Source organism: Lampris incognitus, chromosome 12, assembly GCF_029633865.1.
Source record: "Lampris incognitus isolate fLamInc1 chromosome 12, fLamInc1.hap2, whole genome shotgun sequence".
Classification (NCBI taxonomy): domain Eukaryota; kingdom Metazoa; phylum Chordata; class Actinopteri; order Lampriformes; family Lampridae; genus Lampris; species Lampris incognitus.
The window spans coordinates 5,595,909-5,622,006 of NC_079222.1; the positions used below are offsets into that span (position 1 = coordinate 5,595,909).

Below are 26,098 nucleotides of genomic sequence, written 5' to 3' on the forward strand. Positions count from 1 at the left end.
TATTTAAAACTGCAATGATGAGACAGCCTATAGAAAAAAATAGGTCTGTCTTGTGGACTGGTGTGGCAGTAACAATCTGGAACTGAACATCAACAAAACTAAAGACCTTGTGGTTGACTTGTGTAAAAACGAGAGAGCGCTATTACCGCTGGCCGGTAACAGCCAGGTGGTAGAGAGAGCGGGTTTCAAATTCCTTGGCACTACAATGTCCTCCCTCCTGAGATGGGAAGACAACTCCGCCACCATCCGGAAGAAGGGTCACCAAAGACCTGTTCTTTCTAAAGCAGCTCAGGAAATGTGGGAGTGTCCGGGGTGGCGATGTTAAAGTTCTCCAGGGCTGTAATAGAAAGTGTGCTCACTAACTGTATGGCATGTTTTTCACGATGCCTGCAGGATTTACCATGGATAAATGTCAACGACACGCACACAACTGTCCACACACCTTCACCTGCATCCTCATAACTGTGGACGTAACTTGATATGTACAACTTGGAACTGTTCACCCGTGTGCTGCTGGGTGCAGGTGAAGGTTTGTGGACAGTTGTGTGCGTGTCGTTGACATTTATCCATGGTAAATCCTGCAGGCGTCGTGAAAAACATGCCGTTGTCAACAGCACGCGCCAACAAACAGGAAGCTGGTGTGACCGCTGCCGTAGAAACCGGAAGTCGGTGGACTGCGGTTATGCGCAGAGTCGATTCTACAGCCCCCGAGGAAAAGATTTGTTACACACGGCTTCAGAAGTAATTGGCTGTGAGCTCCCCGTCATTTATGAATTATGCCGTGTCCTCACAGCCGGCCAAGCCCCTGTCCAGTCGTCTCCCCTGCGGGTAAAAGACACCGCAGTACCGAGTCCAGAACATCTCGCTTCCACAACAGCACTTACACCCTGCAGCAGTCTGCATCCTAAGTGCTTCCTGTGTCGTCTCCTTATGCACATGCACTTTCATTTCTCACTTTAAGGGCATGAGATATATGGTTGCATTGACTGAATTATAAGTGTAAAATTATGTTTTTGTGGACACTCCTTGTGCGTGTTGTTGTGGTTGTATGTTTACTGTTATGTTTGAGAACGCCGAAACAAATTGGCGGCGATAAATGGTAGCGTGTTCAGGCTCACCAGGGGACATAAGAAGGGTTAGTTGTTGGTAGTTGGGGGAGATGTTGGGGGGTCAGATCAGCCAAGACACCAGGTAGTGCTGGATCTGAACAGCCTCAGTAGCTCACAGAGAGCTGAACCAGCTCATCTGGACACGTTTACTGGCAGAAACGTTTCAGCACCATCTAAGTGACCTCTTCAGTCTCATCTGACTGCAGGTGACCCCACCCTTATAACCAATACAGTGACTGCAGGTACCCCCACCCTTATAAACAATACAGTGACTGCAGGTACCCCACCCTTATAAACAATACAGTGACTGCAGGTGACCCCACCCTTATAACCAATACAGTGACTGCAGGTACCCCCACCCTTATAAACAATACAGTGACTGCAGGTACCCCACCCTTATAAACAATACAGTGACTGCATATACCCCACCCTTATAAACAATACAGTGACTGCAGGTACCCCACCCTTATAACCAATACAGTGACTGCAGGTACCCCACCCTTATAAACAATACAGTGACTGCAGGTACCCCACCCTTATAACCAATACAGTGACTGCAGGTACCCCACCCTTATAAACAATACAGTGACTGCAGGTACCCCCACCCTTATAACCAATACAGTGACTGCAGGTACCCCCACCCTTATAAACAACACAGTGACTGCAGGTACCCCCACCCTTATAACCAATACAGTGACTGCAGGTACCCCACCCTTATAAACAATACAGTGACTGCAGGTACCCCACCCTTATAACCAATACAGTGACTGCAGGTACCCCACCCTTATAAACAACACAGTGACTGCAGGTACCCCCACCCTTATAAACAATACAGTGACTGCAGGTACCCCCACCCTTATAAACAATACAGTGACTGCAGGTACCCCCACCCTTATAAACAATACAGTGACTGCATGTACCCCCACCCTTATAAACAATACAGTGACTGCATGTACCCCCACCCTTATAAACAATACAGTGGCATAAAGACCCAAACCAACGACCAGTTTCATATGCAGATATGGGTGTGGTCCGTTAACTAGAGTTGCAGTGGCCATGTGTACTATTCACAGAGGATTTGGGAATAGTTGCAATCACAGCATTGTAAGATGGTGCCTCAGTATCTACCTATCTATCTATCTATCTATCTATCTATCTATCTATCTATCTATCTATCTATCTATCTATCTATCTATCTATATCTATCTATCTATCTATCTATCTATCTATCTATCTGTCTATCTGTCTGTCTGTCTGTCTGTCTGTCTGTCTGTCTGTCTGTCTGTCTGTCTGTCTGTCTGTCTATCTGCCAGCTAGCCTCACTGATCTTACAAACTGAAACTAAGTCAGTGAGTTGAAGTTTAATTACAACTCCTCTTTCCTTTGCCTTTCTCTTCTATTCTCTCCCTCCCTCCCTCTCTCTCCCCCTCTCTTTCTCCCTCTCCCGCTCTCGCTCTCTGTCTCTCTCCTTCTCTCTCCCCCTCCGTCTTTCTCTCCTCTCCCCCTTTCTGTCTCTCTCACTCCCCCTCTCTCTCCCCCCCTCTCTCCGTCTCTGTGTAACATAAGCCCTTGCTCGCTCTCTCTCTGTAACACAATCTTCACTCTGTCTCCAACACAACACAACACACTGTCACTGTTGCAGTGAGACTCGTGTCTTTCTTGCATTCTTTCATGTTTCTGTTTGTGTCATTGAATAAAACACACAATCACTCATACACAGACACACAAACACACTGTGCATTCGTTGTTCTGTCTTTCAGACTGTATTCATCTGCCCTTCATAACCAACGGACTAAGTCGACTGTTGATCATTAAACGTTGATTCACGTACATCTGATCCGTGGTCTGATCAGTGTGGTGACACCTTCAGTTGAAGTGTTAATTAATGATGAAGTGTTAATTAATGATGAAGTGTTTATTAATGATGAAGTATTTATTAATGATGAAGTTTTTATTAATGATGACGTATTTAGCCAGTCAGATGACTCTGTTGTGTAGTTATCGTGAGAGTTATTGTTCCTGTTTTGTCCTCCGTGTCAACTGATTGATCAATAACTGATTATCTGATCAACTAGGTGACACTTTTATTCTGTGTGTGTGTGAGAGAGAGAGAGAGAGAGAGACAGAATGACAGAGGGGGGGGGAGAAAGAGAGAGAGACAGAGAGAGGGGTGAGAGAGAGAGACAGAGAGAGGGGTGAGAGAGAGGGGTGAGAGAGACAGAGAGGGGTGAGAGAGAGAGACAGAGAGAGGGGTGAGAGAGACAGAGAGGGGGGAAAGGGAGAGAGAGAAAGAGAGACGGAGAAAGAGGGAGAGAGAGAGAGACAGAGGGGGGAAAGGGAGAGAGAGAAAGAGAGATGGAGAAAGAGGGAGAGAGAGAGCGACAGAGAGAGAGAGGGGGAGAGGGAGAGAGAAAGAGAGAGGGGGAGAGGGAGAGAGAGATGCTAAACTACTGCAGCTCAAAATAGCATTCAGTGCTAATCCTGGAGAAGCTGGTTAATCACTCTCTGTCTGTCTCTATTATTTTTCTCTGTCTCTCTGTCTCTCTGTCTTCACACACACACACACACACACACACACACACACACACACACACACACACACACACACACACACACACACACACACACTCTTCGTGACCATATATAAAGACGCTCGCCCTCTACGAAAGACACATTTAAACAGGCGTTCTTTCTCTTTCTGTCACGACACATGTTCACCATGACTTCCTGTGTAGGCCACCGGAGGCGCTACACTGCTGACAACCACGATGCTCCAGTTTTAAACACATTCCAGTCTTTCAGTCTCAGTTGACGTTTCGCTTATGAAGAGCTGCATTTTAACATACTGACAAGCTGAGCTGAGCTGAAATAACACAACACAACCTACACGGCCCCCATTTTGCACTGTAAACCAGCATCAGAATATGTATTATGCAGACATTAAACACACGTTAACATTGGTCCATTTTGATGTTTATCCATGACATAAGGTCCACTTTACATTATAGATATTAACAAATTAAATTATGCCAATTTCACACAACAGCAATGAGCAATTTATACGGCAAAGTAATACACACTTTACACTGTAAAACATATTGTGCAACCCATTTTACACACATATTTGTTGATTGTGTGTGTGTGTGTGTGTGTGTGTGTGTGTGTGTGTGTGTGTGTGCGTGTGTCAGGATGCCTTGCGTAGGATCATCACCACGTTAGCCAATAAGAACGAGGAACTCCACAGTTTCCTGGATACACTTGGCCACGCTATTGCCAACCTTGAGGTAAGATGCAGATTGGCTGACGGCCAAAAATGGGGAGAGGCTTGGTGACATAGATAGATAGATAGATAGATAGATAGATAGATAGATAGATAGATAGATAGATAGATAGATAGATAGATAGATAGATGGATAGATGGATAGATAGATAGATGGATAGATAGATAACGTGTCTTCTCTCCCTCCCTCAAGGAGAACTCGTCATGTGTGGCCTCGGACCTGGAGGCTGAGTTTGACTGCTTAAACTCAGCCCTGGAGGAGGCCAAGGGGGCACTGGCCTCCACCATGAAGGAGGAGAAGATGAGGAAGGAGAATCAGCTAGAGGTCTGTCCGTTCATCTGTCTCTCTGTCTACCTCTCATATATCATATCTATTGTTACTGTTCTATCTATCTGTCTATCGATCGGTCTATGCATGTGTCTAAACAGTAAGATATTTTCCACAGAACCAGCTGACTCAGGGCCGGGCAGCACTCCAGTCTGCGGAGGAACTTCTGCAATTTGCAAACCAGGCGCTGAGGATCGATGACGATGAGGAGTTTATTAAGGTAAGAGAGAGGGAGAGAGAGGGAGATGTAGAAAGAGAGGACAGGAATGAACAGCAGGAAGAAAAGAGGGAAGAAAGGAAAGGAGTTTGATTTATTAAGTGGGAAAGGCAGATCAGAAAGAATGAAGGAAAATGGGCAAATGAAAGAAGGCAGAAATCAAGGAAAGAAAGCAGGGATGAGGAAAGCAAAGAAATGAAGGAGAGAAGAGAGGAAGGAAAGAAGAAAAATCATAAAGGAAGGAAAAAGAAAGAAGGGAAGATGTAGAGAATGGATTGAAGAAGGAAATCCAGAAGAGGAAAGGAAAGAGGAAGACTGGAATCAAGGGAAGATGTGTGTCTGCTGTGCGTTACTAACATTACTAACACCTCCTCTGCTTCTCTATCCCTCCTTTCCTCTTTTCCCCACTCATTTACTCCTCTCTCTCCTGTTTCACCCATTTCTCCTCCTTTCCTGTCTTTCCTAAGGCTGCAAGGCAAATAAAAGAAAGGTGAGTTTCATGTTTTCCTGTGCCTTGATTTTCCTTCACATCTAATTTTGGGTTTCCTATATGATTTTGTTGAGAAGTATACTCATTATTATTCAATGTGTGTGTATGTATATATATATAGATAGATATATATAGATATAGATAGATATATATACAGAGTGCATCCGAAAAGTATTCACACCCCTTCACTTTCCCCACATTTTGTTATGTTACAGCCTTATCCCAAAATGGATTAAATTCCTTTTTTTTCTCATCAATCTACACACCATACCCCATAATGACAAAGTGAAAAAGGTTTTGTAGAAATTTTTGTACATTTATTAAAAATAAAAAACTGAAATATTGCATGTACATAAGTATTCACACCCTTTGCTATGACACTCAAAATCGAGCTCAGGTTCATCCTGTTTCCACTGATCATCCTTGAGATGTTTCTACATCTTGATTGGAGTCCACCTCTAGTAAATTCAACTGATCGGACATGATTTGGAAAGGCACACACCTGTCTATATAAGGTCCCACTGTTGACAGTGCATGTCAGAGCAGAAACCAAGCCATGAAGTCAAAGGAATTGTCTGTGGACCTCCGAGACAGGATTGTATCGAGGCACAGATCTGGGGAAGGGTAGAAAAAAATGTCTACAGCTTTGAAGGTCCCGAAGAGCACAGTGGTCTCCATCATTCGTAAATGGAAGAAGTTTGGATCCACCAGGACTCTTCCTAGAGCTGGCCGCCCAGCCAAACTGAGCAATCGGGGGAGAAGGGCCTTGGTCAGGGAGGTGACCAAGAACCCGATGGTCACTCTGACAGAGCTCCAGCGTTCCTCTGTGGAGATGGGAGAACCTTCCAGAAGGACAACCATCTCTGCAGCACTCCACCAATCAGGCCTTTATGGTAGAGTGGCCAGACGGAAGCCTCTGCTCAGTAAAAGGCACATGACAGCCCGCTTGGAGTTTGCCAGAAAGCACCCTAAAGGACTCTCAGACCATGAGAAACAAGATTCTCTGGTCTGATGGAACCAAGATTGAAGTCTTTGGCCTGAATGCCAAACGTCACGTCTGGAGGACACCAGGCACCTCTCATCACCTTGCTAATACCATCCCTACAGTGAAGCATGGTGGTGGCAGCATCATGCTGTGGGGATGTTCTTCAGCGGCAGGAACTGGGAGACTAGTCAGGATCGAGGGAAAGATGAATGGAGCAAAGTACAGAGAGATCCTTGATGAAAACCTGCTCCAGAGCACTCAGGACCTCAGACTGGAGCGAAGGTTTACCTTTCAACACGACAACGACCCCAAGCACACAGCCAAGACAACGAAGGAGTGGCTTCAGGACAAGTCTGTGAATGTCCTTGAGTGGCCCAGCCAGAGCCCAGACTTGAACCCCATTTAACATCTCTGGAAAGACCCGAAAATAGCTGCAGCGACGCTCCCCATCTAACCTTACAGAGCTCGAGAGGATCCGCAGAGAAGAATGGGAGAAATACCCCAAATATAGGTGTGCCAAGCTTGTAGCTTCATACCCAAGAAGACTTGAGGCTGTAATCGCTGCCAAGGGTGCCTCAACCAAGTACTGAGTAAAGGGTGTGAATACTTATGTACATGCAATATTTCAGTTTTTTATTTTTAATAAATTTGCAAATATTTCTACAAAACTTTTTTCGCTTTGTCATTATGGGGTATTGTGTGTAGATTGATGAGAAAAAAAGGAATTTAATCCATTTTGGAATAAGGCTGTAACATAACAAAATGTGGGGAAAGTGAAGGGGTGTGAATACTTTCCAGATGCACTGTATATATATATATATATATATATATATACATACACACACACACACACACACACACACACACACATTGATAGATAGATAGATAGATAGATAGATAGATAGATAGATAGATAGATAGATAGATAGATAGATAGATAGATAGATAGATAGATAGATAGATAGATAGATAGATAGATAGATAGATAGATAGATAGATAGATAGATAGATAGATCGATAGATCGATCGATCGATAGATAGGTAGATAAGCACAAAAAGACTGACAACTTCATTAATACCATGTATGGTTTGGTTTTATATCCTAAAATCACTAGATCTAGCAGAATCACACCACACTGTACCACCTTAATAGACAATATATTCACACACATTATAGAAGGCAACACTGAGAGCAGGCTTTTAATAAACAACATCAGTGATCATCCACCAGTTTTTACTGTCTATGACTGCAGTTTTAGGAAGAACAAAGTTCCCAACAACACTGAATATAAAAGAGTAAAACAGAGGGATCCATGAATGCTTTTAAAGATGAATTACAAACACATAACTAGAATATAGTATACAAAGAAAAAGACACCGATAAAGCTTACGATTCATTCCTAAACATATTTTAATCCGTACATGAAAAAAATTGCCCAATAAAACAGTTCAACAGTAAACAGAAATATAAAGATAGTCCATGGATCACAAAGGGACTACGTAATGGTTGTCATAAAAATAAGCTTTTTAATGAATTCATAAAGTACAGAACCATTGAAGCAGAAATAAAATCTAAAACAAGCTAATTAACTCTATGAAGATATGCAAGAAGGAATACTATAGCAAAGAGTAAGAGACCAATAAAAACAACTCCAAAGGTATATGGAATGTGATGATAGTATTATTAGAAATGGATCCAGAAGCCCAAGCTGCCCTCAGTACTTTAAAGATAATGACAACACTAAATAACATGGAAGACGTGGTCAATGACTTCAGCTGATTCTTTGTAAATGTGGCCCAAAACTGGCAGGAAAAATCAATGACACATAATCACAGAGGTGAAAGATAGTGATTATGGGGACAGAAATCCAAGTTCAGTTTTTCTTACAGCGGTAGAAGAGAAAGAAATCATGGACAATGTAAACCAGTGTTTCCCAACCCAGTCCTCAAGGAACCCCTATCATGCAGATGTTCTTTGCAACCCTGAATAGGTACCTGTTTGTAGTTATTCAACCAATCAGCAATGAATTATGTCAGATTTTGCGCACCTTGCATAAGTAAGTGCTATGAGATGATTGGTTGAGTAAGTACTAGCAGGGCTACCTATGTAGGGTTACAATGAAAATCTGCAGCATAGGGGGTCCTTGAGGACTGGGTTGGAAAACACTGTTGTAAACAAATGTAAGAACAAAAAAAAATCTACTGACTGGAAGGATATTGATATGACAATAGTTAAGAAAGTAATCGAATGTATTGCTAAACCACTTACCCACATCTATAACATGTCCTTTCAATCTGGTAAAGTTCAAGCAAAATGGAAATGGCAAAATTTGTACCCTATATAAAACCGGAGATTGACATCAATTTAAAAACTACAGACCGATTTCATTATTGTCACAATTCTCCAAAATACTAGAAAAACTAGTTGCTGCTAGAATGGACAAATTCATTGAGAAGCACAACCTGCGGACCGATAGCCAGTACGGGTTTCAACCAAACAGATCCACATCTCTGGTCCTCATTGGATTACTTGAAGAAACAACTATTTGCATAGACCAAAAAAGTTTGCTGAAGGAATATTTATAGATCTAAAAAAGCTTTTGACACTGTTGATCACAACATATTAATAGATAAATTGGAAAGGTCTGGTATCAGAGGGGTGGTGCAGAATTGTCTAAGAAGCTATTTAAATAACAGGCAGCAGTTTGTATAATAGGCGAACATACACTCACTGGCCACTTTATTAGGTACACCTTACTAGTACTGGGTTGGACCCCCTTTTGCCTTCAGAACTGCCTTAATCCTTCGTGGCATAGATTCAACAAGGTACTGGAAACATTTCTCAGAGAGTTTGGTCCATATTGACATGATAGCATCACGCAGTTGCTGCAGATTTGTCGGCTGCACATCCATGATGCGAATCTCCCGGTCCACCACATCCCAAAGGTGCTCTATTGGATTGAGATCTGGTGACTGTGGAGGCCATTTGAGTACAGTGAACTCATTGTCATGTTCAAGAAACCAGTCTGAGATGATTCGAACTTTATGACATGGCGTGTTATCCTACTGGAAGTTGCCATCAGAAGATGGGAACACTGTGGTCATAAAGGGATGGACATGGTCAGCAACAATACTCAGGTAGGCTGTGGCGTTGACACGATGCTCAATTGGTACTAAGGGGCCCAAAGTGTGCCAAGAAAATATCCCCCACACCATTACACCACCACCACCAGCCTGAACCGTTGATACAAGGCAGGATGGATCCATGCTTTCATGTTGTTGACGCCAAATTCTGACCCTACCATCCGAATGTCGCAGCAGAAATCGAGACTCATCAGACCAGGCAACGTTTTTCCAATCTTCTATTGTCCAATTTTGGTGAGCCTGTCCGAATTGTAGCCTCAGTTTCCTGTTCTTAGCTGACAGGAGTGGCACCCGGTGTGGTCTTCTGCCGCTGTAGCCCATCTGCCTCAAGGTTCAACGTGTTGTGCGTTCAGAGATGCTCTTCTGCATACCTCGGTTGTAATGAGTGGTTATCTGAGTTACTGTTGCCTTTCTATCAGCTCGAACCAGTCTGGCCATTCTCCTCTGACCTCTGGCATCAACAAGGCATTTTCGCCCACAGAACTGCCGCTCACTGGATATTTTCTCGTTTTCGGACCATTCTCTGTAAACCCTAGAGATGGTTGTGCGTGAAAATCCCAGTAGATCAGCAGTTTCTGAAATACTCAGACCAGCCCGTCTGGCACCAACAACCATGCCACGTTCAAAGTCACTTAAATCACCTTTCTTCCCCATTCTGATGCTCGGTTTGAACTGCAGCAGATCGTCTTGACCATGTCTACATGCCTAAATGCATTGAGTTGCTGTCATGTGATTGGCTGATTAGAAATGTGCATTAACGAGCAGTTGGACAGGTGTGCCTAATAAAGTGGCCGGTGAGTGTAAATCGTCATGCATGGATATTACTTGTGGTGTACCCCAGGGGTCGGTTTTAGGTCCAAAACTGTTCATTCTGTACTTAAATGGTATATGCAAGATATCACAAATATTGAAATTTGTTTTATTTGCTGATGACACAACTATATTTTTGTTCTGGTGAGAATTTACAGCAACTTTTGGAGGTGACCACAATAGAATGGAAAAATTAAAATGGTGGTTGACAAAAACAAATTATCCTTAAATCTGGACAAATCATATAATAAATACTAAAGTAAAAGTAGACAATGTCCAACTAGAAAGGGTATATGAAAATAAATTACTAGGTGTGATACTAGACCACAAAATCTGCTGGAAACCTCACATAACATGTGTGCGAGCAAGGAGCATTGCAGTCAGGAGAAAAGCAAGTCACATTCTGGATCATAAATCATTGCACACTCTGTATTGTTCATTTATTTTACCATATCTGATCTACTGTGTGGAAGTGTGGGGTAACACCTACAACACCAACCTACAACCATTATGTATACTACAAAAAAGAGCCATAAGGATAGTTAATAATGTAGGCTATCATGAACACACCAACAAGCTATTTTTAAAGTCAAGCACCTTGTAGTTCAGGGATTTAATAGAATTTAACACAGCACAAATAATGTTCACAGCAAGAAACAATCTACTGCCCAGTAATATACAAAAAATATTCTCAGACAGAGAAGGGGAATGTAATCTGAGAGGGAAATTAAACTTCAGGAAATGGTGTGTTGGTGCAACTTTGAGGAGCATGGGCATTTATTTCAATCTGTGGGGTAAAGTTGTGGAACAGTGTGAGCATGGAACTCAAACACAGTACAAAGATTATACAGTTCAAGAAGAAGTCCAAAGGTGTGATTATCAAGAGCTATAGGGACGATGAAGAGTTGTATTAACTGTTAAAGTTTTACTTATCGCCAAACATTCCTAATTACATTTTTTTTAATTTTCCTTTATATGACACTGAGTGGATATCTGGCTTGATATATAAAATATATATGTTTTCCCATTTTTTTGGTCATATATTTTTTTGTTATATATATTTTATTTTATTTTCCTTTTTGTAATGTATAGTAACTGAATTAACGAGTAGGTGAGAAGGGGTACTTCCTCCTACTGCTTTTCCAACATGTAACAAATAATCTGATGCATTCGCAGATTTGTTCACTGAGTTTGATGTGTGGATTTGTTGATCACTTCACATTATTGGCAATGGATTATCTGTATATTATATCCTGCTTATTTACATGTTTGAAATACATCATCATTCATTCATTTATTCATTCATAGATAGATAGAATTATTTCTTGAAATTTTTTTTTTTTTTGGCCACAACGTGTAAGTGAAAATACAAGTTTACCTCCATAAAGATCTACAAATGTACATACATACAATCATACACTCACACATGGGTACATACTACATGCTACAGTCATGATACATGATATTCATCATGGGGGACATGGGTACACACTTATGGACTAGGGTTTTGGCTTTCTAAAGGCTAGCTAAACTAACTGAATTCAATTCAGTTGAATATAATGAGTTTTTTTTTTTACTTTTATTTTTTTTTATAAAGGATTTGTAATGATAACAACTTCTCTCCTTTGTATCTGCTTCTTTTTTAGGGTTACCATGGCACCTGCCTTCCGCCTAACAATGAAACCTGTAGCTACAGACAGCATGTCACATCTAATGGTCGACTTTAGCAAAGAGAGAGAGATGCTAAAGCATCTCCACTTCCTACCAGGTAGGTTGAAATACTCAACGTATCTGGATGTATTCTGAGTGTCATGTTATCAGTATCACTTCACAGGTCTATTACATTTAAAACGTTAGCTTTGCCAGCACTATTCATTAATTTGGACAACTAGTCATTGGGAGTTATTTAGTTAAATTAAAAAATAAGCCTCTTAGATTTACTTGTTTTAGAATAGAATAGACCTTTATTTGTCATTGTACAAGTACAACGAAATTTGAAAGTGCAGTTCTTATCAGTGCAAAGATCAGTATAAAAAGAATTAAAAACATAAAACACACACACATTCATTTCTACAATCTACTGGGCACCAACATATTGCACAAAAAGTCAGGAATCAAGACTTAGCAGCATTTAGTGCGGTTATGGCTCGGGGATAGAAGCTGTCCTTTAGTCTGTTTGTCCGAGCTCTTATTGTCCTGTAACGTCTGCCTGAGGGCAGCAGTTCAGACAGATGGTGTCCTGGGTAGGATGGGTCCTTGAGGATGCCATGGGCTTTTTTTGAGGCAGCGGGAACTGTATAGGTCTTCCAGTGGGGGGGGGGGGGGGGGGCATCCAATGATCTTCTGGGCAGTGGTGATGACCCTCTGGAGCGCTTTCCTCTCTGCTACTGTGCAGCTGACAAACCAGACACAGATGCAGTAGGTCAGTATGCTCTCTATGGAGCAGCGGTAGAAGGACACAAGCAGTGAGGTGGTAAGGTGGTTCTTCCTGAGGATCCTCAGGAAGTAGAGTCTCTGCTGTGCCTTCTTAACCAGCGCTGTGGTGTTAACACTCCAGGTCAGGCCTTCCTCTATGTGTATGCCCAGAAACCGGAAGTCCGAGACACTCTCCACACAGTCCCCGCCGATGAAAAGGGTACGATTGTCTGTTTTGTTCCTCCTGTAGTCTGTAATCAGCTCCTTTGTCTTGGAGGTGTTGAGGATCAGTTTATTTTCCCTGCACCACACAGACAGCCGCTCCACCTCGTCCCGATATGCAGACTCATCCCCCCCCAGAGATCAGCCCCACCACCGTAGTGTCGTCTGCAAACTTGACAGTGGTGTTGCTGGAGTGAGCGGGGGTGCAGTCGTGTGTGTACAGGGTGTAGAGTAGGGGGCTCAGCACACAGCCCTGTGGGGAGCCAGTGCTGAGGCTGAGGGCTGAGGAGATGTGGGGGCCTACTCTGACCCTCTGTGGGCGCTAAGACAGGAAGTCCTTAATCCAGAGGCAGATGGAATAAGCAAGGCCCAGTTCTGTCAGTTTGTTCACCAGAACTAACTAATTACCTACTGACCCCATTTGAAACCAGTGGGTGTGGTTGAGATTCCAGCTGACTATGCAACAATTTTAAAGTAAATGATAACTTTCCAGACACTTTACTAAAAACTGATTTTTTAGATAACGTGCAAGATAATTTTGGAATTATGACAAAAATCAACACCCACATTTTCGATGGGTGTTGGACTCCGCCAAGGTTGTCCCTTGTCTCCGATTCTGTTTGTGATATTCATGGACAGGATCTCAAGGAGCAGCCAAGGTGAGGAGTGTGTCCATTTTGGGAACCTCGGAATTGCATCTCTGCTCTTTGCAGATGATGTGGTTTTGTTGGCTTCATCAGAATGTAACCTCCAGCACGCACTGGGGCGGTTTGCAGCTGAGTGTGAAATGGCTGGGATGAGAGTCAGCACTTCCAAGTCTGAGGCCATGGTTCTTACTGGAAAATGCTGGATTGCTCTCTCCGGGTTGGGGATGAGTTGTTGCCTCAAGTGAAGGAGTTCAAATATCTCAGGGTCATGATCACGAGTGAGGGTAGGATGGAGTGGGAGATTGACAGGTGGATTGGTGCAGCATCAGCAGTAATACGGATGTTGTACCAGACCGTTGTGGTGAAGAGGGGGCTGAGCCGGAAGGTAAAGCTCTCAATTTACCAGTCAACCCTCACCTATGGTCATGAGCTTTTGGTAGTGACCAAAAGGTGAGATCGTGGATACAAGCGGCTGAAATTAGTTTCTTCCGAAGGGTGTCCGGGCTCAGCCTTAGCGATAGGTTGAGGAGCTTGGACATATGGAGGGAGCTCGGAGTAGAGCCAGGCACCTTCCTTTGGAGGTTTTCTGGGCACGTCCAACTGGGAGGAGACCCCGGGGTAGACCCAGAACTCACTGGAGGGACTGCATCTCCAATCTGGCCTGGGAATGCCTTGGCATCCCCCAGGAGGAGCTGGAGGGCATTAACAGGGAAATGGACATCTGGAGTGCCCTACTTAGCTTGCCGCCACGGCGACCCGACCCTGGAGAAGCGGCTGATGATGAGATGAGATGGGACAAAACTCAAAATCAATATTTTGAAGATTTAATCCCGCTAAATTGATTTTTTTTATCTTCCTGACTCTGTCCCCCTGTTGCCACAGTGCCCCGGGCCCCAGAGGTAGCCCCTGATGACTGTTCCATCTGCGACAATACTGTAAAGGTTGCCTGGAGACTGCCTGATGATGGTGATGGTGGTAGTGAAAAGATTGAGCGCTATATTTTGGAGTATCGGAAGACAGACTATGGTGGCCCGGCAAGGATAAAAGACCTGCAACCTTGGGAGACAGTGGAGGATATTCGCAGTACACAGTACACACTAACAGGTAAAAACACTTCCTGGGGTTTATTTAGATGTAAACCTAAAGCAGTTTTCACATGAGCCACCCAAAGCGTCGGCATCAACGCCAGGTTGGGTGCTACTCCTTTACATGATCAGCGTCAGCGCCAGGCGTGGTGGTGGTCATTACATTCATGCTATTGCGTTTTTAAAATGACAGCATTCAGGAAAGAACAGAGTGGAGTTCAATTTCGGACTTCAGCTGGTATCAGCCAGTGGCCGTAGCTAACCACATCGTCAGTAAGCATGTTTTAAACATGATCATTTAAAACTGTCAACCAGCCTGGTAGTCCTATCTGTAAACTGACATTGGACCATGCCACAGATTATTTAGTCCAAAAGTGATATGATTTCAGGAATCAGGAACACTTTATTTGTCGTTTCCCCCAACCCACAGCAGTGCAACACAAAGACAAAAACACATATCCATTCCATTCCATTCAATTATCCGAATCACTTGTCCTGCTCTCAGGGTCATGGGGATGCTGGAGCCTGTTCCAGCAGTCATTGGGCTGCAGGCGGGGAGACGCCCTGGACAGGTCGCTCAAGCACACACATACTAACTAATACATATATCTAAATTAACACATATATCCAAACTAAAAAAGAAAAGAAAAGAAAAGAAATCACTGTCCAAGGGAACGAACGCTGGCCAAGATGACTGTCGGAACTGTCGGTCTGCATGGGCTAGCAGTTAGCTTAGCCTGCCCTGCTTCCGCTTCCTGTCAGACCGCCCTCGGTGCTTCCTCCTCGGTGCAGCTCCAGACAGGGCCCGTGGTCCTTGAGCCCACCGGATGCAGTAGACCTGGATGTGGTCTTGGCTATAAGGCTGCCACTACTACTACTGCTGCTACTGCTACTACTTGTACTTTGACTACCGCAACTGCTATAACTATCATTATTACTAATACTACCACTACTACCTCAACTACTGCTGCTGCTACTACTGCTGCCACTTCTACTACCACTACTGCTACTCTATTGCTATTTCTACTGCTACTGTTACTACCACTACCACTATTACTAGCATTACTAGTTTTAATGTTCTTCTTCTAGGTCAGAAGTTCGACACCCAGTTCATCAATGTGAGGATCCGGGCCTTTAACAAGGCTGCCGGCAGCGAATACTCAGACCCTGTTACTCTGGAAACCCCAGGTGAGAAAGACAAAATAAACAATTTAGAGAAATAAATAGTAATGAGTAGAATAGAATTAATGTTAGTGTATAGCAACAGGCATGAGCACAAGTCCATGAATACTGGGATGGCATCCAGCACTTTACCCATGCCCCCCTCCATAGGGTTAGTGGTTGTGTCAGGAAGGGCAGCCGATGTAAAATTTAGCCAAATCAGTATGCAGATCGACAAGACCATACCAGATTAGTCAAGGCCCGGGTTAACAACAGCCGCCATTGGTGCTGTGCCCCTCACAGGGTACAGCACCAATGGCATACTGATGGAAACTATGAAATCCGCTGTGGTGACCCCTGAAAAACAGGGAACAAGCTGAAAGAAGGGGAATAGAATTATTGTTCTGATATATTTCGACTGTGTGGATGAAAATGATCCTCTTACCTCCTGTTTTTTTCTGTCCTCCTCACCCTCCTCACCTCCTCTATACAGCTTATAATTTTGGATTTGACCCCACAACCTCTCACCTTAACCTGCGGGTTGTTATGGACACTGTAGAGTGGGACCCACAGGGGGGCAAAGGTCAAGATGGAAAGGTCAAGGGTAAAGAGAACAAGGGCAGGTAAGGATTGTTGAATTTTACAATCAGCCTAAAAAAAAAAAGCCACTCTGCCTCACTCAATGGCATCTCAATATCTAACCAACCATCATTTGGAAGTTTTTTATTTGTATGCTAAACATCTAATTACAATCCAATCAGATGTTTAAAAAAGAATAGGACCTCCAAATTACGACTTTTAAGTAAAGGCACATAATCCCAAATTATTATTTATAATCCTAAATTTGGACCTGAAAACAAACAGCAGAAAACTGGTTTAACTTGACAACTCTTAATGACTAACAGTTGGAGGCCTCAGTTTTACGGAATAGTTCACACTTTCCTGTTTATTAGTTTGTGCTGAGAAACTATACCTACTGGAAAGGCTTTCTAATATCAAAATTCTTTTTTTTCAAAAGACCTCATTTTATCTTAGATATTCAGTTTTTATTTTGCTTTTTTTGACTGATTCTGTGCTCCCTCGGCACACATCTTACCAACCTGAAGAATTCATCCAGGTGACCCCTGTGACCCTTGACCCCAGCCATTCCCCTCTACAACTAGTGTCACTGGCTATAGATTAGCCTATAGCATTGGTTTTTGCTCAGTAGGCTAAGTAGCACAACTGACTTTTTCTCCACCAGTTGCTATTACCAACAACTCTTTTCTCAGCTAAGATCTTCCAATCTTGTTCCTCTCTGTGTCATTAGCAAACTGCCAAAACTAGGCAATTAGCAAGCATGTGAAATATGTGTACAAAAATATTTTTTAGACTCTAGAATGACCTCTTCCGATTCTTCCATGCCTTCAACATCGATGTTAATGGTGAGTAAGGATCAGTCGGCAGATCGTATTGGCTGGGCAGTTAGCTAGCTTGTTACTTTCTCTCAAGGAACTAGCTAGCTGGGAAACTACAGGCTGCTACTTCATCCCATTCCACAGCTTCATCAGCTAAAGCTGACTTTTTTTTAAAGTGTTTGTGGCTATCAACAATTTTTGGCACATTTTAACATTGCGTAGAGAGTGATTTCATCATGGAGAAAGGAGAGTAAAAACGAGGAGGAGGGGGAGTGAAAATTGTAGGATAGGAACATTTATGTTGCTAAACAATTGTTTTAAGGAAAGTGTTTTTAATTAGGGGGGCATTTGTAAATTCCTTCTGAGGCCCTGCTGTGGATTGGAAACACCCATCAGGGCGTAAATATTTTGGATTTTACAAATGAGAATTCTGCTATCGACACGATCAAGATGGCAGATGTAAAGCATGATAGAATCAGAATCAGAATGAAAGTAACATTTCTACAATTTTTGAGGAATTTCTAGACAGCAACGAGGAGGAATATGTAAATAACTGTTATTTTGTGATTACATTTATATATTTTTGCAAGATAAGCAAAATATTGTGTTGCTAATTAGCAGATCACTGCAGTTAGTTGTCTGTAAATTAATTTGTAGATCACCAAATCAGCCACAACCGTGGCGTTATTCCATAACCTTGTCTTGACCCATTTTTGGAATGTTTCAATGCTCGGTCTCTTCATCTGGGGCAGGGGTGGGCAAAAATGATCCAGAAAGGGCCGGTGTGGGTGCAGTCTTTGTTTCAGCCCAGCAGTTACACACCTGATTCTATTAGTCAACAAATAGTCTTTGCTAAGGACCTTGATTTGTAGACTCAGGTGTGTAACTGCTTGGTTTTAACAAAGACCTGCACCCACACCGGGCCTTTCTGGATCATGTTGCCCATCCCTGATCTGGAGCATCCGATGTACACTTTGAACACTCCGAGAGCACAGCTCCTGAATTTACAAATGGGAACGAACTGAACACTCTGAATTTCTGAACGATAAGAGAGCACTCAGAGTGGCTCTAACACCCCTGGCCTGAATTCAAGATGCACCCTAAGCCTTTAAATGCTTAGAGAAATATGTTGCTAGGGAATTATTCATATTATAAATGCAAAGTAGAAGCAATATATATATATATGTATATATATATATATATATATATATATAAAAAACCCCTCAAAAAATGCAAAACTCCCTCAATGGCTCCTCCTAGTTGCAAAGAGGGTGTCGCTGTTCTGTAACGTCTAACCTTTTACCTCCCAGTGGAGGAGATGGTCAGGAGAAACATACATAATTAAACTTGAATTATTGTAGAAATTAGCCATTTAGATTTCCAGTACCAGTTTAATTGTGTCATTTTTCATGAATCGTTTAGTCCTTCATCCACATATAATTCATCCGTCAATCTCTTCCTCTTCGTCGTGTTCTTTCTATTTGTTATATTTGTGATGCTTACACTTTCCTTTAACAAAAAGCTCTTCGTTAAAACAACACCTTGATGTCTCGGGGTTTAAGCATGTGGTTTCGGTTGGATGAGGAAGGTGACAGGTATGAAGGCCAGCTACAGGCTAACAGGGTAGTATTTTTAAATGGGCTTAAAACCCGCTGGTTAGCATTGTTAGCAGTCCTCATGGAGAGCAATTCGGAAAGTAAGCTAAAAAGCAGGTGTGGCATTTATATTTTTCTTCTGCAGTCTCAAGAATGAATAGATAGTGATTGCTGCTAAATACTTGGTTTGTACATTTGTACAAACCAAGTATTAAGGAAGTAGTAAGGAAGCTTACTAGCAAAGATAGCATTCCTAGTGGAAGCCAGCACAAGCTTGCAAGCTAGCTAGGCACATTGGCTGTATCCCAGGAAGTGCTAGCATCGACGCTTGTTGGAGTCTATTTAAATGACAAAAACATGAAAACATTGATGTGTTGTTTTGACCTGTTGTGGCTTTGGCACATTCTTGGCCGTGCATTTTCAGCATACAGCATCACTGCAAGTTCAGCTTTCTTCAACCATCTTTGTGCGAGCAAAATACTTTTGTTTGCTGACTCATTTGTGCTGGGGTCAACTTTTCAAAGTTTTTTTTAAATCTGTGTTTTAAAGTACTTTAGATAACACGATTCAGAAATGCATCACAATGTACTTATCTTATTTGTGCTCATTTAACGTTCTAATTGTCATTTCAAGTGATGCAAATATAACTTTAATTCTGTGTATCTTGTATTTTACTGCATCAGCAGTACATCAGGATACTTTAAGCAAACACAGACACAGTGGAGCACATACTTAAAAAGCCACACCCGTTTTGGCGGACTACAATACTGCCAACAAATGGAGTAAAGCGGGAGGTCTGGAGGAAATCTTTTCATATGCAGACACTCTGTTAAGGCTTTTCCATGTTTGCAAATCTCTTGTTTCTCTCCAACATGAGCCGCAAAACTTGAGGATTCTCAACTACAGCACCGATACAAGAACACTCAAATAATTCTTATATTTAACGGACTTCAGCAAAACTTCAGAATTTTCCGCTTATTTTTGCAACACCAATGCAATAATAATTACACTATATTGTGATATGCCAGTATTTTGAGATTCTTTTAGAAAAACTTTACCAAAGCTGCAGCATTTTCTGCCTATGAAGCCTGTTTCCATGGCAAAAAAAGCTCTGAAAAGCTGACCCGTTTACCGTTGACCCGTTTACCGTTGATGCTGACCGTGTCAGTCCTGTCTGTCATGATGTTGACCGTGTCAGTCCTATCTGTCATGACCAGTGTCCCTTGCTGAGCCAGCTTTTGACCCTTTGACCTTTCAACAGAAGCGGCACTCCTTCTCCAAAGAGGACGTCCACAGCGCGCTCACCAGCGAGCCGTGGAAGTCGTGATCGATTTGCCGGCGAGTCATACACAGTACTAGGTACTGCTAGGCACAAAGTACCTAGTGAAAACACTCTGATGTTTAAGCAGTACATTCACTAGCACACATACAGTTGAGCCCATAATAAGAATGTGTATACGTTTACTGCTTGATACATGTGATATTTTTTTAAATACACAAATATTGTAATAATGGTACGTTCAACAATATACCCATGTAAAAAAAGTAACATGCATAATTATCTTTCAAAAAAATTTGTAATTTGGGTGCAGTTTCTGAAAAAGGTTTTTGAAGTATTCTGTCTTTCTGTTTGTATTAATCACTAATTCCCTTCTCCACGTGTCTGCTAGGTGACAGGGCCATAGACTGTGGCCATCATTACTGGGAGGTTCGCCCTCTCCCCGACTGCAAGGCCTTTGCTGTGGGCGTGGCCTACCGTCAGGGACTGGGCAAGTTTGACCAGTTGGGGAAGACCGCAGGGTCATGGTGCCTACATGCCAGCCAGTGGCTGCAGACTTCGCTAGCTGCTAAGCACAACAACAAGGCTAAAAGTTTGGACTGTGCTGTTCCTGAGCGGATCGGCATCTACTGTGACTTCGACAATGGTAAGGCTAAAGTTAGCCTCGCTAACGCTAATTTCATTTTGGTAAACAATGAAATGTCCATGCTAACTTGCAGAGTGTCTCTAAGATCATGGCTATGAAAACACTCTCCCTTCAGTTTTGACAGCAGTAATTTAATTTGGGTGATGCTAATGCTAATGTTAGCGTGGTTGTCATAAAGATAAAGCTAATGGAGCTTATGGGATGGTTTTAGATAATGTTAACATCAGGAATCTGTTTTCTCAGTGTTGTAGCGTTAGCTAATATTTTGTTGACAGTATTAAGTCCTTTGAGTTATGAAGTATGTGAATATGATGATGTCAGTGATGATGAAGTATGTGAGAATGAGGGTGAAAGATATTAACTGTGCTCATATTACTTCTCCCACCATGAATTGAAAATGATGCGTCAGCCCACATTCTGTCTCCAAAGAGCACGTGGTCAAAAGCAATTTTGAAGCCAATGCAAAAGTCACAGCAGTGGGTCTTTCACTATCGCCCTCTGGTGTTTGGCTGCAGTACAATTGAGTTATACAACACAAACACGTGATAATTATATTACACGTTTACAAGACGAAGTTAAATCAGTCAGTATTCTATGATTGAAGGTTTTTCTTTGTACAGTTCAGTAGTTAAATAAAGTTACGTTATTCATATCAATCCATCCATCAGTTCATCTCATGTCATCATAACATGTAGGCCTGGCCCACAGGAAACAGCAGTTTATGTGTTGACTGTTGCGTTGGTCCTACTATATGATGATTTATTGCTTGTGTTTAATGAATAATAGAGAAGATAAGGAACTTTAAAACAAATTGCATACTAAATCGCAACCCAAATATTGGTCTAAAAAAATCACAATTCGATTATTTTCCCAAGTAGTTCGGCCCTTGTGTATCAGCTGTTTTCCTGCTGGGTCTACTTGACTTTATAGATATTAAAGAAGACACAAGATAGGCCATATAAAGAGATGATCTGTATTGTTGTTACAAAAAATATATATAAATTTTAATTTCTGTTGGACTAAAAGTCAGTGATGCTGTATCGCTCAGTTCACAGCAAGGTCACACAACAGTTGTGCTTAAACTACAACTGTGATTCTTTCTCTAACTCTATCTTTCTAACTGTCTGTCTATCAATGTTTCTGTCTGTCTATCGCAGGAGAACTTGCTTTCTACGATGTTGACAGTAGACAGTTGATTCATTCGTTTAAGACAAAATTCTCTCAGTCTGTGGTTCCAGCTTTCATGGTGAGTACTTGAGCTTGTGTGACACAGAGGTAGTACTTAACAGTAGTATATAACAGATTAATAATAGTTATGGTTAGTAATTAAAAAAAGTTCTAGTAGTACTGGGGCGGCCAGGTGGCGTGGCGGTCTTTTCCGTTGCCTACCAACATGGTGATCTCGGTTCGAATCCCTGTGTTACCTCTGGCTTGGTCGGGCGTCCCTACAGACACAATTGGCCGTGTCTGCGGGTGGGTATGTGGGTATGTGTCCTGATCGCTGCACTAGCGCCTCCTCTGGTCGGTCAGGACGCCTGTTCAGGAGGGAGGGGGAACTGGGGGGAATAGCGTGAGCCTCCCACGTGCTACGTCCCCCTGGTGAAACTCACTGTCAGGTGAAAAGAAGCGGCTGGCGACTCCGCATGTATTGGAGGAGGCATGTGGTAGTCTGCAGCCCTCCCCGGATCGGCGGGAGGGAAGGGGAGGGGGTGGAGCAGCGACCGGGACAGCTCGGAAGAGTGGGGTAATTGGCCGGATACAATTGGGGAGAAAAAGGGGGAAAACCCAGCCATACAGATAAAGGTTGATTGATTGTAAGTATTGTAAGTAGTAAGATCAGTAGTTTTCAGATAGTATTTTTAGCGACACTGTTGGTAGTTGTTTCACTAAAAATCTGTCTCTCTCGTTGCTAGGTGTGGTGCGGGGGGCTCACTATAGCAACCGGCCTCCAAGTGCCGTCAACAGTTGGAAAAGTCCACAGCCTGCAAGATTCACCGAGTCAATCAGAACACTCGGAAAATCACCATTAACCAGCTCAGTGTTGAAAGGAAGTAGTTGAGTAGCTGTCAGGCAGGTAGCCGAAACCCCAGGGATCTCCACACCCCCACCCTTAATCATGCAGAAGAAAATATTTGTAAGCTGCTCAGTCGGTCAACAGCCAGGTAACTAACCATCAAATCAGTCAGCCAGGTGCAGCTAGTCAGCCACACCACCAGAGCTGTTTAACAGAATCAGTCAGTCAGCCATTAACACAGAACTGTGTATTTAATCTGTTAGCCAGTTAAGCAGCCAGTCAGTCAGTTAGTCATTTCTAGAGTATCCTAGTCTGGCTGCAACCTATACAAGCCCAAAATTTACTTGCTTCCTGCTTCATACTTCCTGTTTGCAGAGAAGTCCGTTACTTTTGGACTGTTTTGCCATCTCAGATAACCTAATAAGTGACTTTATTAGCTGTCATTGACTAAGGATTTAGCGTAGCATGTGTTGACTTCATAACGTCTTCTCATGATGTCTGGATGCATGCGCAGTAATCCAGGTGAGAACACCAGAGAAGGTTGAATCAGTTGATCTGGACACAGCGTTTGTTGACAGAAACGTTTCATCGGTGACCTCTTCAGTCTAAACTGACTGCAGGTGTCCCCACCCTTATGAACAATACAGCTAGTCTTCTCATGATGCCAGCTTGGCATTTTAGCATGTTAGCATAGCATGTTAGCTTACCGTTAACACATTTATCAACAAGCACGTTAGGCTTTAGTAAGACCTCTTCCTACTGGCCAAGACTGAGAGGACATCTACAGGCTTAGACTGGAATGACCTTCTTCTACTGGCTGGAACTGAGAAGCTGTTCGAAAAGGCTGGGACTGAGGACAAACTTCCCGTTTGACGGAGGGAAACACTAGCTGTGTCTGAATTGTTCATACTACACACTGACAGTATGCAACGGTTTCTATGTGCGACGTTAACATGCACATTTAGTGTGTGAAAGATACGTCAAGTTATTCACCGTAGACGGAAATACTATGTATGGAGCTTATAGTCACTTAACACTGGTGTTGACGTAGGGAATTCGGGGGGCAGCCAAGAACCGCCGCAGCCGGGACGCAAACCCGGGTCGCCCACACCACGGGCGACTACGCTAACCAGTCGACTAAAGCGTCCGAGCCATTGGCCAAGGGCTAGCGAGTCTGTTCATCCGTGGTCCTTACACTGATTCCCTGTGAACAGCCAGGGACAAGTTCCCAGACCAATTTGGCAGAGTACTAAGCAGCAGGAGCAGCAGCTGGTGTCAGAAATTCAAAAGTATTCTTTAATGGTGTCATGTTAAAGGTTGTTAGGTGACGTCCTTGGTGTCAGTAAAGAGTCGAGGCGAAATTGAAACAGACAAAGCGAAAACAACAAGCTTCCTAATTTGAGAGTGGTGAAGTTCTGGTGTTAGAGTCAATTCCGCTTGCATGAGTCCGCCAAGTTTAATTTCCATAGTGTGCAGAGTGTACTGCACCCCACCTACCCAGTAATATGCCCTGCGCCCCCCATTATACACTACATACTGTAAGTTTGTAGAATGTACTAACAATTCAAATACTGCTAACCTCTTTCCTTCTTCTCCTGTCTGCATCCTGGAATAATTGTTTCTTCAATCCAGCCTTTCTTCCCTTCTCCCAAAGTTCCTCTTCCTTTTTTCATCATAGCATCCTTCCTTCCTTCCTTCCTTCCTTCACTGTTCTTGCTCTTCAAAACATCCGAGTGACTTGTAAAACGAGTCGTGTCCAAGTGTCATAGCCAGTCAGTTTAAACTAGTTCACCAAAACCACCAAGGCCACCAAAAGGACACACTTTCACAAAACATAATGTAACGTCATATCATATCATATCATATAACACACTATAACATGACATATAGTGTTATATAATCTTTAACATGACTAGCTGATAGTCATGGTCCTTGTCCACCAGGTGTGTTGGGCGTGTCTCAGAGGAAAACAGGAAGTAGTTTACAAGTCCATCTAGAAATAGCACTTTATGGGGTGTCCGGGTAGCGTAGCGGTCTATTCCGTTGCCTACCAGCACGGGGATCGGTGGTTCGAATCCCCGCGTTGCCTCCGGCTTGGTCGGGCGTCCCTACAGACACAATTGGCCGTGTCTGCGGGTGGGAAGCCGGATGTGGGTATGTGTCCTGGTCGCTGCACTAGCGCCTCCTCTGGTCAGTCGGGGCGCCTGTTCAGGGGGGAGGAGGGGGAACAGCGTGATCCTCCCACGCGCTACGTCCCCCTGGTGAAACTCCTCACTGTCAGGTGAAAGGAAGCGGCTGGTGACTCCACATGTATGGGAGGAGGCATGTGGTAGTCTGCAGCCCTCCCCGGATCAGCAGAGGGGGTGGAGCAGAGACCGGGACGGCTCGGGAGAGTGGGGTGATTGGCTGGGTGCAACTGGGGAGAAAAATAAAAAGAACTAGCACTTTATAACTTGTATTCTATACTGGGTAATATAAAATATGAAATACTATAAAACACATATACTAAGTACGACATGTTGGCTGGTTTTTGGTGCAGTACTGGCTGCGGCACGGACACGTGTGTGCAGATTCTGCTACATTATGAGTCGAGACCTGCACGTGTGGTTTGTGTTTTGTTTTTCAGATGAATTATTTTAGGACGGGCAGATGTTGTTGTGACGCTTGACTGAAAATCTATTTTTCGTGTGAGACCTCGTCCTCGTGCACCTGTGGGTGTTGAATTATGTTGACTTGCCCAAAGAACATGAAAATAATACTTACATATGAATACTCTGACCACAAACGTGTTGTCCAAATAAAACTTTATAATTTACCATTTTAAAAATGTGAACATTGATATATATATATATATATATTTTAACCCGCGTGGTTTACAGGTAAAAATACATATTTTCCTGTTAATTATGAAATCCAGATAATATATGTAGACATTTCTAAATGAAACATACACCATAAACCCATTTTATATATTTTATCTCAGCAAATATACATTTCACATTAAGAGAAATATAAGAAATAAAATATGAATAAAGTAAAAGAAATAAAATATAAATCATTCATTTAACACAAAACTATAATGATACATATCCAGATTCGTGATCTACATATTCACCTTGTTTGTGTTCTGGACAGTTTGACCTCTTCATCTATGTTGTGGTTATTATTTTATGAAAATATAGCTACATATATGTACTGGTCATACGTGTTCATTTCCCATGTTAAATCTTTTGGACTGCACACAGATGTACTTAGTAAACGTTGGCGTTGTTGA

At 42.7% G+C, this 26,098-nt stretch overlaps 1 protein-coding gene across 1 annotated transcript in view; it reads left to right on the top strand.

The window, feature by feature from the left end:
* Positions 1-26,098, top strand: part of fsd1l (fibronectin type III and SPRY domain containing 1-like) — a 28,239-nt gene extending 2,141 nt beyond the window's left edge. Inside the window, exons 2-13 of the mRNA XM_056290640.1 lie at positions 4,298-4,393; positions 4,583-4,714; positions 4,836-4,937; positions 5,402-5,424; positions 12,010-12,131; positions 14,530-14,751; positions 15,822-15,920; positions 16,387-16,516; positions 20,147-20,244; positions 20,556-20,810; positions 21,968-22,056; positions 22,724-26,098. Coding sequence (XP_056146615.1) covers positions 4,298-4,393; positions 4,583-4,714; positions 4,836-4,937; positions 5,402-5,424; positions 12,010-12,131; positions 14,530-14,751; positions 15,822-15,920; positions 16,387-16,516; positions 20,147-20,244; positions 20,556-20,810; positions 21,968-22,056; positions 22,724-22,840 — 1,485 coding nt within the window. The 3' untranslated portion in view covers positions 22,841-26,098. The remainder of the gene's footprint in view (positions 1-4,297; positions 4,394-4,582; positions 4,715-4,835; positions 4,938-5,401; positions 5,425-12,009; positions 12,132-14,529; positions 14,752-15,821; positions 15,921-16,386; positions 16,517-20,146; positions 20,245-20,555; positions 20,811-21,967; positions 22,057-22,723) is intronic.